Source organism: Panthera tigris, chromosome E2 (assembly GCF_018350195.1).
Source record: "Panthera tigris isolate Pti1 chromosome E2, P.tigris_Pti1_mat1.1, whole genome shotgun sequence".
Classification (NCBI taxonomy): Eukaryota; Metazoa; Chordata; class Mammalia; order Carnivora; family Felidae; genus Panthera; species Panthera tigris.
In genome coordinates, this window is record NC_056674.1 from 44,311,467 (window position 1) to 44,329,749 (window position 18,283).

Consider the following 18,283-nt stretch of genomic DNA (forward strand, 5'->3'; position numbering starts at 1 on the left):
GGGTTTTTCATAGATGCCCTTTATCAGGTTGAAGAAATTCTCTTCCATGTTTTTGGGGTATTTTCTTCATGAAAGGGTTTGGGGTTTGTCAAATGCTTTTTCCATGTCTAATAACAATGATCATGTGGGTTTGTCCTTTATCTGTTTATATGGTATATTACCATATTGCTTTTCAGGTGTTAAACCAACCTTGCACTTACAGGATAGATCTTATTTGGTTATGCTAGATTGAATTTGCTAGTATTTTAATGAGGATATTTGAGTGGTATTGGAGTACTACTGGCTTCATAGAATGAGATGGGAAGTGCTCCTTTGTCTTTTTTTTTTTTTTTTTTTGAAGAGTTCATAAAGATTGGCATTAATTCTTTTTTTTTTTTTTTTTAATATTTGGTAGAATTTACCAGCAATGCCATCTGGGCTTGAGATTTTTTCTTCGTGGGAAGTTTTTCATTGTTAGTTGAAGGGATTTTTAAAATATATTTTGTTAACACTCAGTACTTTCTTAGACAATATTCTGCTGTTTCCCTTGTATCTAAAAATAGTTTTTAGTTCATGAATGTTACATGTCTTTGTCCTTGAAACTCTGTTCTTAAGAAATCTCATGGGGGGGCGCCAGGGTGGCTCACTCGGTTGTGTCCGACTTCAGCTCAAGTCATGATCTCACTGTTCATGGGTTCAAGCCCCACGTCAGGCTCTGTACTGACAGCTCAGAGCCTGAGGCCTGCTTTGGATTCTTTGTCTCCCTCTCTCTCTGCCCCTCCCCACTTGCGGTCTGTCTCTCTTTCAAAAATAAACATTAAAAAAAAAAAAGTATGGGACAGAGTATATACAATGTATGATAGAAACTTTGGGGTTTTTTGCTAATTGTTTCTCAGTATTTTCTCTTCTGTACTTTGTTTCATTGCTGTCTCATACTTGATTTGAACCTTCTCCCCAAAACATTAGTTCAGGCTCTCATTTTGTTACATCTAAAAGTATTTCAAGAGCATCACTACCTAGCCCCCCACAAATGAGTTTGAACTCACTTTTTAAAGCAAAAAGATGGGGGCAGCTAGGTGGCTCAGTTGGTTAAGCATCCAGCTTCAACTCAGGTCATGATCACATGGTTGGTGAGTTCAAGCCCCACATTACTATCAGCACAGAGCTTACTTTGGATCCTCTGTCTCCCTTTCTCTCTCCCCTCTCCCCCCCCCCCCCGCCCGCACTGCTCACGCTCACACTCTCTCTCAAAAAGAAATAAACATTTAAAAACAAACAAAAAGGTGTGTCTGGGTGACTCAGTCAGTTAAGCGTCCAACTTTGGCTCGGGTCACGATCTCATGGTTCATAGGTTCGAGCCCCACGTCGGGCTCTGTGCTGACAGCTCAGAGCCTGGAGCCTGCTTTGGATTCTATGTCTCCTTCTCTGTCTCTGTCCCTCCCCTGCTGTGCTCTCTCTCTCTCTCTCTTTCAAAAGTAAATAAGTAAACATTTAAAAAAATAATAAAAATAAAAACAAGCAAAAAATTAAGTAAAAAGATGGCACATCATTTTTTGTTTTTTTAATATAATGGAACAGTATCACATTTCAAGTGAATGGAAGTCAAGAGTTATAGTTGAGTAGCTTCGAAATTTAGAAAATCAGTTTTCACTGGCTATTTATTTTAGGAACAGAAATTAATTATGTCTCATTCTTATCATAATGTGCACAGCCTAAAAAATATACGCTCTCTGAACAGACTGAAGTTCAAAGTCCCCAGGCACAACATTTATCAGAAATAATGGTCCCTGCTCTAGTCAACCAGGAGTTAGATGAAGAAATGTTCACGTAAGCATTTCATTGAAACCCTTGAGATGCACAGTAGTTGATACAACTTACTGGCTTCAACTCACCATTCTACTTTGTTTCTGAGTTGTACCCCTTTAGATACCTAATGTAAGTAGAGTCAGGCAGTATTCGTCTTTTTGTGACTAGCTTATTTCACTTAGTATAATATCTAAAAGGTTCTTGTGTGTTATGGTATATGACAGGATTTCCTTCTTCTTAAGGCTGAATAATAATCTATTGTATGTAAATGCCACATTTTTCTTCAGTCATTCATCTTTCAGTAGACATTTAAGTTGCTTCCACCTCTTGGCTATTGTGGATAATGTTGCAGTGAACATAGATGTAAAATATCTCAGGAATCTGATTTCACTTCTTTTGGATATATACTAAGAAGTGACTCTTTTGCCCATTTTTCAACTGGGTTTTTTTGTTTTCTTATTGTTGAAATTTAAGAGTTCATTGTTTATTGTGGATATTAGTCCTTTATCAGGTATTTGTTTTCCATATATTTTTTCCTACTCTGGCTTGTCTTTTCATTCTTTTAGCAGTGTCTTTCAAAGAGCAGCAGTTTTTAATTTATGAATTCAAACTTAACACCTTTTTTCTTTTGTGGATCATGTTTTTGGTGTTGTATCTTTTAAAGTTGTTTTTTTTTTTTTAATGTTTATTCATTTTGAGAGAGAGAGAGGAAGAGAGAGAGGGAGACACAGAATCCGAAGCAGGCTCCAGGGTCCAAGCTGTCAGCACAGAGCCCAACGCAGGGCTCAAAATCATGAATCGTGAGATCATGACCTGAGCCGAAGTCGGACGCTCAACCAACTGAGCCACCCAGGCGCCCCTGGTGTTGTATCTTTTTAGATCACCTAGATTTTCTCTTTTAATGTCTTCTGGAAATTTTATACTTTTACATTTCACATTTAGATCTAACATCCATTTTTAATTAATATTTGTGAAAAGTGTAGGGTCTTCCAAACAGAAAGCACCAAGCCTACATGGGTTCATTGATAAATTATACCAAACATTTAAGAAAGAAATTCCAGGGCACATGGGTGGCTCAGTCGGTTGAGAGTCCTGACTTCAGCTCAGGTCATGATCTTGCAGTTTGTGAGTTCGAGCCCCACATCGGGCTCACTGCTGTCAGCCTGTCAGTGCAGAGCCTGCTTCAGATGCTCTGTCCCCCCCATCTGCCCCTCCCCCACTTATGCGCCTTCCTAAAATAAATAAATATAAAAAAAAAATTCCCTACAATCCGTTTCCGAGTATAGAAGCAGAGGGAATACTTCCTAACTCATTCTGTGAGGCTCACATTACCGTAATATCAACACCAGACAAAGACATTATAAGAAAACTGTAGACCAGTATCTCTCATGAACATAAATGCAAAAGTCCTCAACAAAATATTAGCAAAATGAATTAAAAAAAGTATAAAAAAAATTATACACCATGACCAAATGGAATTTATCCCACATATGCAAGACTGGTTCATTATTCGAAAGTCAATTAAAGTAATCCATCATATCAACAAGGTAAATAAGAAAAATCATATGACTCTATCAAGAGATGCAGAAAAGGCATTTGACAAAATCCAACACCCACTCATAATAAAAAAAGTAAACTAGGAATAGAGAGGAACATTCTCAACTTGATAAAGACTATCTACAAAAAATCTATTGCTAACATCATACTTAATGGGAAGAAACAGGAAGTTTTCCCACTAAGGTCAGGAACATGGCAAGGATGTCCTGTCCCCTCTTGCCACTCCTTTTCAACATCATACCAACAATGCTTAGTTGCTAATGCAACTAAGAAAAGAGGGTAAAAGGTATACAGATAAGTGATTGCCAGGAGGAGAGGTGGATGAATAGGCAAAGCACAGAGGATTTTTAGAGCATTGAAAATACTCTGCATATTATAATGATGGATATATGTCATTACACATTTGTCCAAACCTATAGAATGTACAACACCAAGAGTCACCCCTAAAGTAAACTGTGGACTTTGGATGATTATGATGTGTTAGTGTAGGTTCATTCTTGGTTTAAAAAAAAAAATGACCGTCAAGTGAGTGATGGTAATGGGGAGGCTGTGCATGTGTGGGGGCTTAACACTTCCTAACCAAAACTGAATCTTTTTTTTTTTTTTTTTTTTTTTTGGTATGTATAGCCTTTTGAGAGCATAAAAAAGCCAGTGGAAAATTGGGCATTAGCCCATCCAGCCCAGTGTTGTGCCTGTGACAATAGGGGTGATTTTATGGGAAAACAGAATAGTATATACTTCAAAGACTATATAATATTGTTTTGAAATATACTTTTCCAATAACTGCTGAGGGCTTTTATAATTTTTTGCTTATTTTTCAGTATAAATTGCTGACATGTTCCTGTAACGATACATTAATTACTTTTTGATCTTTGCCCTTTTTGTGATCCTAGGTTGGTTCATTCTGGCTCTGGATGTCGATCACCCTCACTTGGATCTGACCTTACATTTGCTACTCGGACGGGCTCTCGGCAGGGCATTGAGATGCATCTCTTCAGAGTGGAGACACATCGGGATCTGTCAACCTGGACCAGGATACTCGTTCAGGGTTGTCATGCTGCTGCTGAACTAATTAAGGAAGTCTCTCTAGGTATAGATCCTGATGTATCACTTCTAGCAGTAGTTAAATGGAACTGTTATACTTTATTTTAAAGTAAAAACTATTAACATATGTGCCAGACTTAAAAATATTCCAAAATATGGCAGCTTAAAATTATCATGATAGAAAGAAACCTGGTTTTTCTGTTTCAGTAGTAGCCTTGTACGTGGCTCATTCATAACACCCTATGTACAACATGGCAGTTTTGCTGTTCCTCATATTAATCTGTATGTGATAGTATAAAGATTCATTAATGAAGTACTAGATGCACTAACCCTCTATTTCAGAAGATTTGGTGTCTAAGATATGGATAGACATCCTTAAAATATAAGCATCTGGCAAGGCTTATGGCTGTAGAAAAATGAGGAATTTTGAGTAGGAATTTGTCTTCAAAAGTTTGAAAGTGTGTGCTCAGCACTTACTGAAATAAGCATCTAAAGGAAAGAAGCCTGGTGGTGTCTTTTCATTGTTGAAACGCCCTCTTGTGGCTAGTCTATATGGTTTCTTTTTTTTAATGTTGTTTTTGACAGAAAGAGAGAGAGAGAGAGAAAACGAGGGAGGGGCAGAGAGAGAGGGAGACAGAGGATCCAAAGCAGGTTCTGCACTGATTAGCAGAGACCCTGATGTGGGGCTCAAACTTAACAAACTGTGAGATCACGACCTAAGCCAAAGTTGGATGCTTGACTGACTGAGCCACCTAGGCACCCTTATGGTTTCATTTGTATATATTTGTGTGTATGTACATATATACATCTGTATAGATATTTCCAGATTACTTTCCATTTTAGCAAGAACAAAGAATAGTCAAAATGTTTGAGTTTCTAATAGGGTTTGAATTACTTTGATTATCTTGACTGCAAAGTCAGTTTATTTGATTTTGCCCCTCTTCTCTATGCATTTTATTCTATAAACATAGCTTTATAGGATTTTTTAGAAAGAGAAAATGTGTGAAGAGCAGAATGTCTTGTGATACTTATCTTCCTTTCCATTGCTTTTGGAAAGTGAGGGATCTCCATGGCTTTAGAATTTGCATAGGCAGCATTTCTGTGGGTCATCTTCTAAAACTGGCACAGCGACAGTTTTTTAAGTGTTGTCAAAATGACCCAATTCTTCAACTCTTTAGGACCTGCTCGGTACTTTCCTCACAACCACAATGATGATTCAAGTAATGACTAGTAAGACCACACATTGGATTTTGACCAAGGCTACCATATCCACATTGTCTTTCTCACTTGTCTGTCTCCTGCCCATTTTCTCTTTGGAGATGTTAGTCACAACATCAAGGGCTGCAGGACTCTGGTTTTTGTCTTGGCCACAGAATGTGCTTTCTGGGTTGTGTCCTCAGTGTGAAGGTCTACAATGCCCCGTGTTCCTTTGGGGAGCCCAAGAACACGCTTTAGGCCCTTGACTGGCATCTGGGATCACCATATCCTCTTCAAGGATCCAGAGAGATATGTTTCCCAAAACAAAGAATGCAACTTGGATTTTTAACATTTTTTTTAGTTTCATGTTGTTTTTTGTCTGACAGCTACACTTGTGGCAGGAAATAAAAATCTGTCCAGTCCCTGGCTCACAGTTGTTTAAATGCAGATGGCTTGGGGAGAGAGAATAAGGACTGGTTCGGTCCTTATACTTTAAAATAGACAAAAGAAACATTTTTTGGTAATCTGGAACTTTTTTATTCTCATTCACAGCTGTATTTTAATCTTACCTTGGTAATACTTTCATTTCCACAATTCAGGTCAACAAACGTACTTGTTCGTTACTGTATTTAGAGCTCTGTCAGATATATTAAACTGGCTGAAGGTGAACTGCTTTGATGAGAGCCCGAATTCCTTTCAGATGTGTTTTTGTATGTGCGTGCATGCACACACTTGATCTGTTATGTCTTAATATGTGTATGCTTACCGTGCACATCCACCTTCACGTATACACACACATACATACGTAAGCCAGCATGTCCTTCAGATGCACGTTACCCCTTGATGTTAAATTGTTGGGAGATTCAGAAAGGTTTATTTAAAATTATAATTATGGCACATTGTACTACATATTCAGATATCTGTGGCCTAAAGAAAGGAAGTTGACAAGAAGAAATCATTTAAGTTCTGTTTCTTTGTCTCTTGTGTTTCATTATGTTTTATTTATTTATGTATTATATAGTTTACTCATTTAGGAAAATGTTAGGGACTACCTATGAGATTTTACTAGTGAATGCAATACATGAACTTCATAATGTTCATTTAGCTTTAAACCTTTATTAGATTACAGTAGAATTGACCAGTAATCCTTCTGATACACAAAGACTTTCTCCTTCTAGCACATGTGAACTTCAGGATCACTAGGCAGAGCACAGTTATTTCCCTCGGGTGCATTAAGCTTTATCATTTTCCATCCTGTGAATTCCACAGGAATTCAAAATAGGAAAATACATATATGTGTATAATTGTTTGAGCTTTAAGAAGTATGCTTTTAAAGGCTAATTTCATCATACCAATTACCTAAGCTTATTAAAATTTTTAAATCAAACAAGAACTACTACTAAGAAGTAGTAGACATGGGAAGAGTTGCATTAGTAAATATGTAGAAAATCTGCAAGAGGAGAAGAAAAATGAGCATAAAAAAATGTTTTATTTATTTTTAAATAGAGAGCAGATAGAACAGACAGAGGGGGACAGAGGATCCAAAGCAGGCTCCATGCTGACAGCAGAGAGCCTGATGTGGGGCTCAAATTCACAAACCATGAGATCATGACCTGACCCGAAGTCGAACGCTCAACCGACTGAGCCACCCAGGCGCCCCAAAAAAATGAGCATTTTAAAGTATTTATATTGTTAGGACATATGACCAAAGAGTTTGCTTTATCCATGTTCTCAGTTTTATAAAATCGTCTTGGATCCCTTTTTATTCATCTACTGGGTAAATACTGATTGAGTATATACTCTGCTTTTACTGGCTATACTAAAATGGATACGGTAGGCATAGCCCGTGCCTTTGAATAATGAGAAGCAGAAAGAATAATGCCTTTGAATAATGAGAAGCAGAAAGAATAGTGAGTACATATCAGAGTTGTTAGAAGTCATGAGTGGAATGCATGTTTCCTGTAACCCTAACACACACCCTTCTAAGGCAAGTTTTATCACCTCCATTTTTAAGATGAAGGAACTGGAGGGGTGCCTGGGTGGCTCAGTTGGTTAAGCGGTTAAGCCTTTGACTCTTGATTTCAGCTCAGGTCAAGATCTCACAGTTCGTGGGTTCGAGCTCCGCATTAGGCTCTGTGCCGACCGTGTGGAGCCTGCTTGGGATTCTCTCTCTGCCTCCCTGTCTCTCTTTTTGACCCTTCCCTACTTGTGCACATGCTCTCTCTCAAAATAAACTTAAAAAAGATGAAGAACTGGGGTTAATGTAGGTAGGGCTTGAATTGGGTCTCTTCTGACTCCAAAACCAGTGCCTTAAGTCCCTGAATTTCCCCCTCTCAATGACTCATTCTTATGCCCAGATTAAACTCCTGGGGGACATATACAGTATCAGTTTCTCTTAATTCACTAAATCAACAAATATTTACTGTTTTATTAATTACAAAGTGCTATGTTTTGTAATGAGAGAAATAAAAATAAGTAAGACCTACTTCATGCCTTTGACCAAATAGCTATAAGAAAGGAACAAGGGGCACCTGGTTGGCTCAGTCCATGAAGCATGCAACTCTTGATCTTGGGGTTGTGAATTCGAGCCCCACACTGGGTGTAGAGATTACTTAAAAAGAAAATCTTTTAAAAAGAGAGAGAGAAAGAGGAAGGTAAGGAGTCAAGTGATGGCATTTCTTCCAATAATGAGAGAAACCTGAAGTTTTAAAAAGGTTAATGGGAGAGATCTAGTTTAAAGGGAAATGTTGAAAATGCAGAGGAAGAAGGAATAATCAACCTTGGACAGTTTCTGAGAAGGTGGGAATGGATGGCATCCAAAGCACAGATGGAGGGATTGGCCTTGTCCCTGGAAGAGGGACAAACGGACAGAGAGAGGAGAGGATGGGTGGGTGTGTACATCCACATCCTAGCTGTTGAGGAAGATACTGTCTTATACACCTGACATCCCTGGCTTTTATTCCATACCTAACTCCAAGTGCAATAATAGACTACTTTTATGTTTCACTTTTTAAAGTTATATCATAGTTGTATAATGGGAAAAAACAGTAATTTTTATTTTTTTGCCTAAGGAGCCATGAGTTAACCTCATCACCACAACCATCGCTTTAAAGAATTTTACAATGTAATATTCACCGAGAAGCTAGAAGAAACATTAGAATTTTAGTTTGAGGATTTTCTGTGAAGTCTAGGACTGAGAATAATGGAGTATTACTGGCCCTCTTGTCCCAATCCCAATGTCTTATATTTACTTATTTAAATAAGGTTAGCCTAATCATCAGGAATGGTGCCCAAAAAACAGTATTAATGCTCTGTGCACAGTGGAATAGCCTGGAGAGTTGTGCTTTTTTTTAAGTTTATTTATTTATTTTGAGAGAGAGAACATGTGCAAGTGGGAAAGGGGCAGAGAGAGAGGGTGAGAGAGAATCTCAAGCAGGTTCCATGCTGTCAGCGCAGAGCCCAAAGCAGGGCCTGATATCAAGAACCCAAGAGATCATGACCCGAGCCAAAATCAAGAATCAGATGCTTAACCCATTGAGCCTCCCAGGTGCCCCCAGGAGAGTTTTTTTAACAATACTGATGCCCAAGTTCTACCTCCAGAGATTATTTTTCTTAGTTGATTTATTTTGAGAGAGAGAGCAGGGGAGGGGCAGAGAGAGGGGGACACAGAGAATCCCAAGCAAGCTCTGTACTGTCAGTGCGGAGTCTGACTCGGGACTTGAACTGACAAACTGCTATGTGAATTCCCAGGTCTCAGAGGGCCTCACACTTGTAGCACCAACAACACTGCACTAACAACAAAACTGTGCTCAGGTGTTAATGGAACAGAAACTTTACCAGTGTTGAGAGAAGACATTTATTTGCCAATCTTGATGACCAAAATTTTTTTTGTCCTGTCAATTCAGATCAAACCTTTGAATTTTATCTTTGATAGGTCCGACTGTATGACTTTTGGCAACTATAGCCTTTGCCTTTGATAATAAACACTATCTTTGTCCTCTTCCTAGATACCAACCAAACCATGTTACTGCCCCTGAAAGGCATTTCTGCCTTTTCTCCTTTGGTAGAAACCTTCCCATACTTGAAACCTTCCCATACTTCACTGCCTAAGCAGTTTGACCTATTCTTTAGGGCCTATCTGAAGTGCCATCTCCTCCAGGAAACATTTCCTTGACTTTGGCCTTATTCATTCTATTGTTAGTCGTGTTCTGTCTATTCTACCTCATGTGGTTAGGGATTTCATGTTTATGCCTTTCATTTATGAAGTCCTGGAGAGCAGGGACCATGCCTGTTACTCCTCCGGTACCTCACACAGCCTACTTCCAGCACAGGTGTTTAATTGATACTCTCACTGAATTAAACTGAATCAAATCAGATGTCGTGGAGAGTTATGGCCATCGCTTTCTCATCTCCATCAAGATGTGGATGCAAGCAACCAGAAAAAGATTTACTTGAAGGAGTTCCAAGTAGGTTAGGTATTGCACATTCTCAAAAGAAGATTCTTTTTCCTTTTTTTTGCAGTCAGAAGAATTCTTTTCCACTCAATAACTGAAGCAGTAACTTTATTAATGATGGCTTTTGCTTGTCTTCAACAGGCTGCACATTAAATGGCCAAGAGGTAAGACTCACTGTCCACTATGAAAATGGGTTCACTGTCTCCAAGGAAAATGGAGGTTCCAGCAGCATACTGTACCGCTACCCCTTTGAAAGGCTGAAAATGTCTGCTGATGATGGCATCAGAAATCTGTATTTGGATTTTGGTGGTCCTGAGGGAGAACTGGTAAGAGTGTCACGGAAAACCATTCTACTCTAATAGATATTCTTTTGTTTTCTCATTGCTTCTTACCTTTTGCATAGAAAATTATGGACTGATAGTCCATTTGCAATCAGAAAATTGTTCTTCAAGATGTATTGGGTTTGGGTTTAGGGGGTTGTGTGTGTGTGTTTTCTGTTCCCCACATTAGGAAATCATTCCCTTTTTAAAAAAAATTTTTTTTTAACATTTATTTATTTGTGAGAGAGAGAGAGACAGTGTGAGCAGAGGAGGGGCAGAGAGAGAGGGAGACACAGAATCCAAAACAGGTTCCAGGCTCTGAGCTGTCAGCACAGAGCCCGATGCGGGGCTCGAACCCATGAACCATGAGATGATGACCTGAGACGAAGTTGGATGCTTAACCGACTGAGCCACCCAGGTGCCCAAAAATCATTCCCTTTTTAAAAAGTTTTGTTTGGGGGCAGCTGGGTGGCTCAGTTACTTTAGCATCTGACTCTTGATTTTGGTTCAGGTCATGATGTCACGGTTTGTGGGTTTGAGCCCTGTGCTGGGCTCACTGTTGCCAGCATGGAGCCTGCTTGAGATTGTCTCTCTCCCTCTCTCTCTGCCCCTCGCTCATATTCTCTCTCTCTCTCTCAAAATAATAAACTTAAAGGAAAAAAGTTTTGTTTGATTGGTATAAAAAAAATACAGCCCTTTTAAGAAACAGGCTTTTATCGAATATGAGATATAAAGTACAAAAGCTGGTAAACTATAATAAATAAATTCTATCCATTGCTATTATTAGCAGTTGGTTGAGATAAGAGTTAAAAGTAACAGAGTGACTTGGTCGCTACAGAAATTGTGATGATCAGAAAAAAAGATACATGGGTATCTCCATACAGTTATGCTCTTTTTTTGATATCCTTGTCTTTAAAAAAAAAATGTCAACAGGAATTCATGATTTCCCTTAGTGAACTACAGAGTGTGTTGAGTATACTTCAGAAATCATAAGTTAAGATAAAGGAGTAAAATAATGCCTTGTCTCTCTTATCAGTTTTCAGCCAGTAGTTCAAATCTTATACATGAACTATTATGTCTCTTGACATAATCACCATAGGTGGAAATTTGCAAAACAGAATCTTGAAATTTTATAACTGAAAGAGATCTTAGAGATAATGGAGTTCAACTTCCAAATAAGAAATTATGTCTAAAAATCTTATTTTCAAAGATAAACCTTTAGGAGACTATGATGGGGGCATGGACCAGGGCTTTTCAAAAGCCTGAAGCATTAGAGAGAGTTAAATGCTTCTATTAAATTAACCTATTAAATTATTATTAGCAGTTGTCATTTAGCAAGCCAGGTGTTAGAGCAATCCTGGCTATATAGTTTGAAATTTTTTTTTTAATGTTTATTTATTTTTGAGACAGAGAGGGACAGAGCATGAGCAGAGAAGGGGCAGAGAGAGAGGGAGACACAGAAAGTGAAGCAGGCTCCAGGCTCCGAGCTGTCAGCACAGACCCCGATGCGGGGCTCGAACTCACGAACTGTGAGATCATGACCCGAGCCAAAGTCGGACGCTCAACCGACTGAGCCACCCAGGCGCCCCTGGCTATATAGTTTTAATTCCTGCTTTATACTTAATATATACAAAGTTTAATGATGAAATTAGTGCTCTGTAATTTATATTTTGAATCAGGTTTTACTTTTCTTTAAAAGGCATAGTTAACAAGGTCCAATTCCTAATCTATGTATCAGCGCCAATGATTGACGAATCACTCGTTTCACTCAGCCTGACGCCGGGTCTCCTTGTTCATCTGGTGTCAGCCATCCAGATTAGACACTTGTGCTTAGGAGGGTATAGCTAGCCCTTCTAACGAGCCTTGGGAGCTCTCATTCCCATTACAAACCTATGAGGGATGTCAAAAATCATACCCATCCATAGTCACATTTCAGTTGAGTTCACCGTGATTTCCTCCTGGGAATATAACCATAATGAATGGTTTCCATATAGGATATTCCTCTTTCTTTTACATCTTCTACTTTTTAGTTCTCTCTACCAGGCATAGTGGGATCTGGTACACCACCAGTTGTATTCTAATTGTGATGTGGGGGCTCACACCAGTATTTAATTCCTCCACTGAATGATCTTACTTCAGAGTATACTTTCATTTGTGGCTTTAAGAAACTCCCAAGAATTTCTATAAATCTGGGACATTCTTAATCCAAATTCTTTTTAAAAAGTAGAACATCACGTCCAAATTTACTTATTTTGTGTCTGTTTATTAAAGCTTTTGGGTAGGAGCGGCTAGGTGGCTCGGTCAGTTAAACATCCGACTCTTGGTTTCTGCTTGGGTTATGATCTCACAGTTTGTGGGATCGAGCCCTGTGTCAGGCTCTGCGTTGACAGTGCAGAGCCTGCTCGGGATTCTGTCTTTCCCTCTCTCTGCCCCTCCCTCAACACACACTCTCTCTGAAAATAAACCTTAAATTTTTTTTTTTTTTTTTTTTTTTTGCAAATAAAGCTTCTGTGTATGGTAGTGCTAAACTGATGCGCTTTCTCCACAGACCATGGACCTGCACTCTTGTCCGAAGCCGATTGTATTTGTGTTGCACACGTTCTTGTCAGCCAAAGTCACTCGTATGGGACTGCTTGTATGAGCAGCAGAAAATCAGAAAAGAGTCTTGAATGTCACAAGAAGTATTTCCACCTCAAAAAAAAAAAAAAAAGCACAAAAAGAAAGCTCTCTCTCCTCCAGCACAGTGCCTTGACAAGGACCTGCAAATCACTGCTGAACAGTAACCATGTTTAAAGAAGAGCCTGCCTTTCACAAGCTACCTTGGCCAGAAATTCTAGTACTCTAATAAGCTCCAACATGAAGCTGTTGATTGACTGTATAGTTTCCTAATGTGGTTTCTAAGTAACTAGGTTTATTTCCCCTGTTAAGAAGGATGGCTCATTGTGGGGGTTTTTGGGGACGTAATCAAATATCGAAGAGTTGTTTTCGTTTTCTTCTTCCTACAGGATTTGTTTCGAGCGTAGCCTTGGTCTCTTGCTTCATTTGACCGTCTCTTCCCAGGTGCTAGTTGGCAACAGCCTGTGCTTCTTGGCCATTCCAGATAGGTCGTACATTCTGTCGGAGCTGGCTGTCATTTATTCCTTCCACCCTAGGAAGTCCTGGAATTGCACACCCAAGTGTTCTTCCATGTGTCCTGGCTCTCCTGCATCCCACCCTGGCCATCACTTCCCATCACATCACAAGCTTTGCCACTCATGAGTGCTAACTTTAGGACTTAGAACTTGCAAATTTTTATTTGCCTTGCCTTCCACTTCCTTTCTAGTGGTAACCGAGTTGGAAGCCACTGATTTGAAAGAAGAGTTTTGCTTGTTTTAGATTTTTCTGATTAATCTTTGGTAGGAGCCAGGGGATAAGATTTATTTTAAAAGAAAGTCCTCATTTTAGCCTAAGCCATTTTTTATTGCTTACCAAATGTGCCTTTGGTTAGGGTTAGTGGAGCTTTATTAGTCACTATATGAATAACTGGATATCACTGCCATTCCAGGGAGATAATCCATCCTAGTTTTGAGGAATAGTCTTTAAGATGGATTTCCTGAGTAGTATCTTTTCTAGTGGGCAGATCTCATTGGGGAAGATAAATCCTGGAGAGCCTGCTTGTTTAAAGAGTAGACTCTATAAAGGCAGCTCTTCACAAACATCATGTTGCGTTGCTTTGGGTTTTGTGAGCCCACGCAGGGCCCTGGCCCTGGCCCTTTGTGGAAGCAGATTGGTACAGACAGGCAGCTGCTAATTCAAGACTCACTGTTGGTGTAGTAATGCGTTCGACAGCGGGCAGGGTGACGAGACCATGGGATAGCTACCTGGGTTTTGCTAAGCGTTGCCGGACATCATCTTTAGGACATAGTAGCAGTAAGATTGCTGATTTTGTAGTATTAGAGAAACACATTCAGCTTGTTTTTCCTAATTATGAAGGAGGTATATATCTGAAAACATTCAAAATAATATAAGAGCTGTCTAAAATGTCAAGATGACCACAGTCCCCAGATCTGAAAGAGAAGGTAATATTGACTTGGATGTTCTCTGTGTTCTCCGAAGAAAAGTCTATGCCGAGCTCTCACTAGATTTATGAGGTATGCCGTAAGAGGGTGTGAGCTCTTTGGAGAGTGGAGGAAGGTAGCACTCCAAATAGGAAGGAAAAAAACCCCACAATCCTATGGAAAACACGAGCTATTTGGTGTGAGTGCCGACTGACCTAGGTAGGACATTTGAAAGAGCAGACTCATGAACAGAGTTTGAGTTAGACATTGTAACCCCACTGTTTTCCCTGTGCCCATAAGTCGGTCCTCCTTCCCCTTGTGTACGGTGAGAATAACCACATGCACAGGCTGGGGAGAGAGAACTGTTCTCCCCCCAGCTACAGTTCCAACAATGAATGATGTGGTCCACTTAAAACTGGAAATTGACATCTACACTAGAATATGTGTTTCAAGGGCTTTTTTTTTTTTTTTTTTTTTTTTTTAACGTTTTAAAGGTTCATAAACCTGTATTTGGCTCCAGCTGAAGTAAATTTGCAAATAGGGAAGGAAAAAAAATATCTTGAAGGTCCAGCTATGATTTCTGGAAGCAGAATTTCAACACATAATACCCTCAGATAAGGGAGCTTAGACACTTTGCAGTGAGAGCATTATTAATCTGAAACGTTGCACAATGCAGTCACAGACTTTGCAGCGAAGCCATTTGGTGGAGGTTTTCTTTGTTAGTGTGAAAGGCTAAGCCACTGAGAATATTTTCAGGGGGAACTTCTGAGCCACCCTGCTCATCACTTACATGAAAAAGAACTCTAAAAAAGGTGTGATGAAAATGTGGGCAGGAGAAGGAAAAGCATGTGAGCCATTTTGGCTCATTTTGTTCCAGCTTAAATTGTCACCAAGGTCCATAAGGTTTTTAAATCTTTCGAGTCTTAATGTGAAATGAAAATGTGTGGGAGATTTCCTTTGACCACTAGCACCCCCGAGAGCAAGAGCCTTTAAGCTGCTTGTTTAACATCAGCAGCTTTCCACTCGTGGGTGACCAGATTGTTATTCAACTAAGTGTGTTTGTGGAACTTTCAAACCACAGATGAAGAGCTTTTTACGGATAGGACAGCCTTGATTAATATGTATTTTGTATTAAGATGCCAAAACATGGCAAATTATTTTCAAATGATAACTAAAAATGGGCATTTTTGATATTTCACATCTTTTATAGAACAGCTTTTCATTTCTTTTTCATTTCAAATCAGGAAAATTGTTGAGAATGTTGTGGGCTTGCCTGTGTAGAACGGAAAGGAACCTGCAGAGTAGTGTGTGCCTCGTTCCAATGGATCGCTTCCTGTGCCCCTCGACCTCCCCCCCCCCCCCCGCCCCCAGACCTGGGGCTTAGACATCTTCTCCATATTCCACACAGAAGCCTAGAAGTAGCCACCTGGTGTGTGAAAATACTTCCTTCTCATTCCTTAAAATTTCTCCCTTTCCTCTCCAAAAAAAGAAAGAAAAGGAAAGAAAAAAAAGGCTGTCATTCTTATTCTGAAAAAGGTAAGTCCTTTCCTGAAGTTACCAAACAAACCTTACCTAGAAATTAGTATCTATTATTTTATATGAAGTAATACTTAAATGTATGTTTATACAGTATTTATTAGATAGTTCGAACTGAAACTCACCTACCTAGTAGACAGGTTCAGATTACATATTGGGACCTGTACAGGCAATCAAAAATATTACCTTATTTGTCATTCACCTATTTTAAAGCCATGTTTGAGCACTTTTTAGGCTAGGTGAAGTCTGATAGTGCATGTTTTTATCAGCTATACCCTCACAAACTTTGTTATTGAACATTATTGGATGGCAGGAGAGATTGAATTATTTATTTCTTCTCTAATCTAACCTACCAATCTAATCTAACCAACAAATGATTAAAGTTGTCCCTGATTGTTTTCCTAATTTATCTTCCTAGGCAGAATGGTAACCAAGCTTTTTTCAGTTGATTAGATGCACTTAGCTAATAAACTAGAATTTTTTCTTAAAAATAAAATTAAGCTGTGTGGAATCTGGACAAGATTATGTTTCTCCCAGAAGAAGTTTTCACTGTAAATGGTTTTGATGGACAAAAGCGTGACCACTTTGAGAAAAAGTTATGATGAACTTTTTTTTTTAATTTTGTGAGAACCTCCAGGTCTTCTTGTTTATTAATTTATATGCATGTGGATATATTTGTATGTTTTCAGAAACATGGAAGAATCTCCATATTTTTTAATGCAAATTATATTGTACGCTGCTATGCAAATTCTATTAAAAGCCCTACCTACTTAAAAGTTAAACATTTTTGAAGCTTTCAGGGAAGACCTGTAGACTTAAGCACTTTCTCTGCTGTTTTGTATCTTGGACACTTACGCTGAACTGTTCTTATTTTCACTGGTTATAAGCTATTGATTGTACATAATATTTAAACTGTCCAAATATCCAGCATACATTTCCTTGTCGCTGCCATCCACCATTGGTGGCATGAATGAATGGCTGGTTAGAAAGCCAAAGGTCATCTTTTTTCAGTTGATCATGAAGAAGTGAAATGTCAGATCTCTTTGGTCTCAAAGCAAATTGCTCCAGTCAGATCAAACATCTACCCAAGGAAAAAAGACTTCTTTAAATTGGGGATTCTACTTAAACTTTAAGTTGAATTTGACCATAATCCCATTCATTCTTTTTGTATGTAGATCTCGATCAGGTCTATAATATGCCAGGTGGTATTATATTTTATCTTAAGTTTGGAAATCTCTTTCAGTTAAGTTTAAAATGTTATTGCGGTTTCCCCCCAACCCCCCTCCTGAAGATGAAAGCATAAGAATCTGCCATTTGCTGCTGTTCTCTCTCTCGAGATTGCTTGGTAATCCAGAATTAGTTTGACTTTCTACGTACTGTCTTTTAATACTGACAGCAGCAGTCCCCCCCTCCCTCTTTTTTAAAGCTGTCTCCTTCCCTGTGCTGGGTGTATAGACAATAAATGTGTGATGGCAGACAGTTATAAAATAATTATGTTGTATTTCAGGATTATGTGGTTTTGAGCAATTTAGCTACTCCTATGGTGTACTGATAACTGAAATTTACTTTATGCTGGTAATAGACTACTTAGTGGCAGATTTGAAACCATTTCTCTACAACACACACAACACATCTGGCAGATCAATGATACAAGTTCATTCTATCAAAGATAGAATTTCAAGTTAAGGTAACCAAAACTAGGCTCATGGGGCACACCTGTACATCTGTTGTCTTTTTTTTTTTTTTTTTTTTTTTTTTTTACACTAGCTAAACCACCAACTAGAAGAATGGTTGTTGTTATGTATTAACTCAACAAAATATTTTAACGAGATTTCTTCTTTTGTTTCAGACTGATAAACTTGAACATAAACTTCTTGCCACCTCTTATTCTTCCCACTTCAGGTGACTGAACCAAAGTATATTTAAGTTTTAAAAGTGAATCTAAATTTGATGTAATTCATAAAGAAGGCCGTTTGCAAATGATTGCTTGCTCTCTAATGAACATTTGATTATATTCAACAAAATCCACCATCTGAATTGTAATTCTTGAATTGCTCCAAAATAGATTGGTTGAAGCTAAAAAGCTATGCTAGAGAAGCGATACTTTATTATATTGTAAGATTAGCTACCCTGATAGATTTCTAACTTCTGAGTCCTCTAAGTACCTTACTCAGTTCTGTTGTAATCTTAGCTCCGTGCGGTTGACGCAAATGCTTTGTTTTAGTTTTTGAGCCCCTCTTTATGCCAGTCATATATACACCTTTGGAACCTGAATGTTCTGTCACCTCTTCCAAAGTAATAGAAGTCTTTTATGCATAGACAAAAGGTTCTTTGGGGGCCTACGGAAATTCTG

The 18,283-nt window shown here is 38.7% G+C and overlaps 1 protein-coding gene across 1 annotated transcript in view; it reads left to right on the forward strand.

Annotated features, from left to right (window-relative positions):
* SNTB2 (syntrophin beta 2) overlaps positions 1-18,017 on the forward strand; it is a 104,819-nt gene extending 86,802 nt beyond the window's left edge. The window contains exons 5-7 of the mRNA XM_042968168.1: positions 4,236-4,432; positions 10,179-10,363; positions 12,906-18,017. Coding sequence (XP_042824102.1) covers positions 4,236-4,432; positions 10,179-10,363; positions 12,906-12,998 — 475 coding nt within the window. The 3' untranslated portion in view covers positions 12,999-18,017. The remainder of the gene's footprint in view (positions 1-4,235; positions 4,433-10,178; positions 10,364-12,905) is intronic.
* Positions 18,018-18,283: the final 266 nt, after the last annotated feature.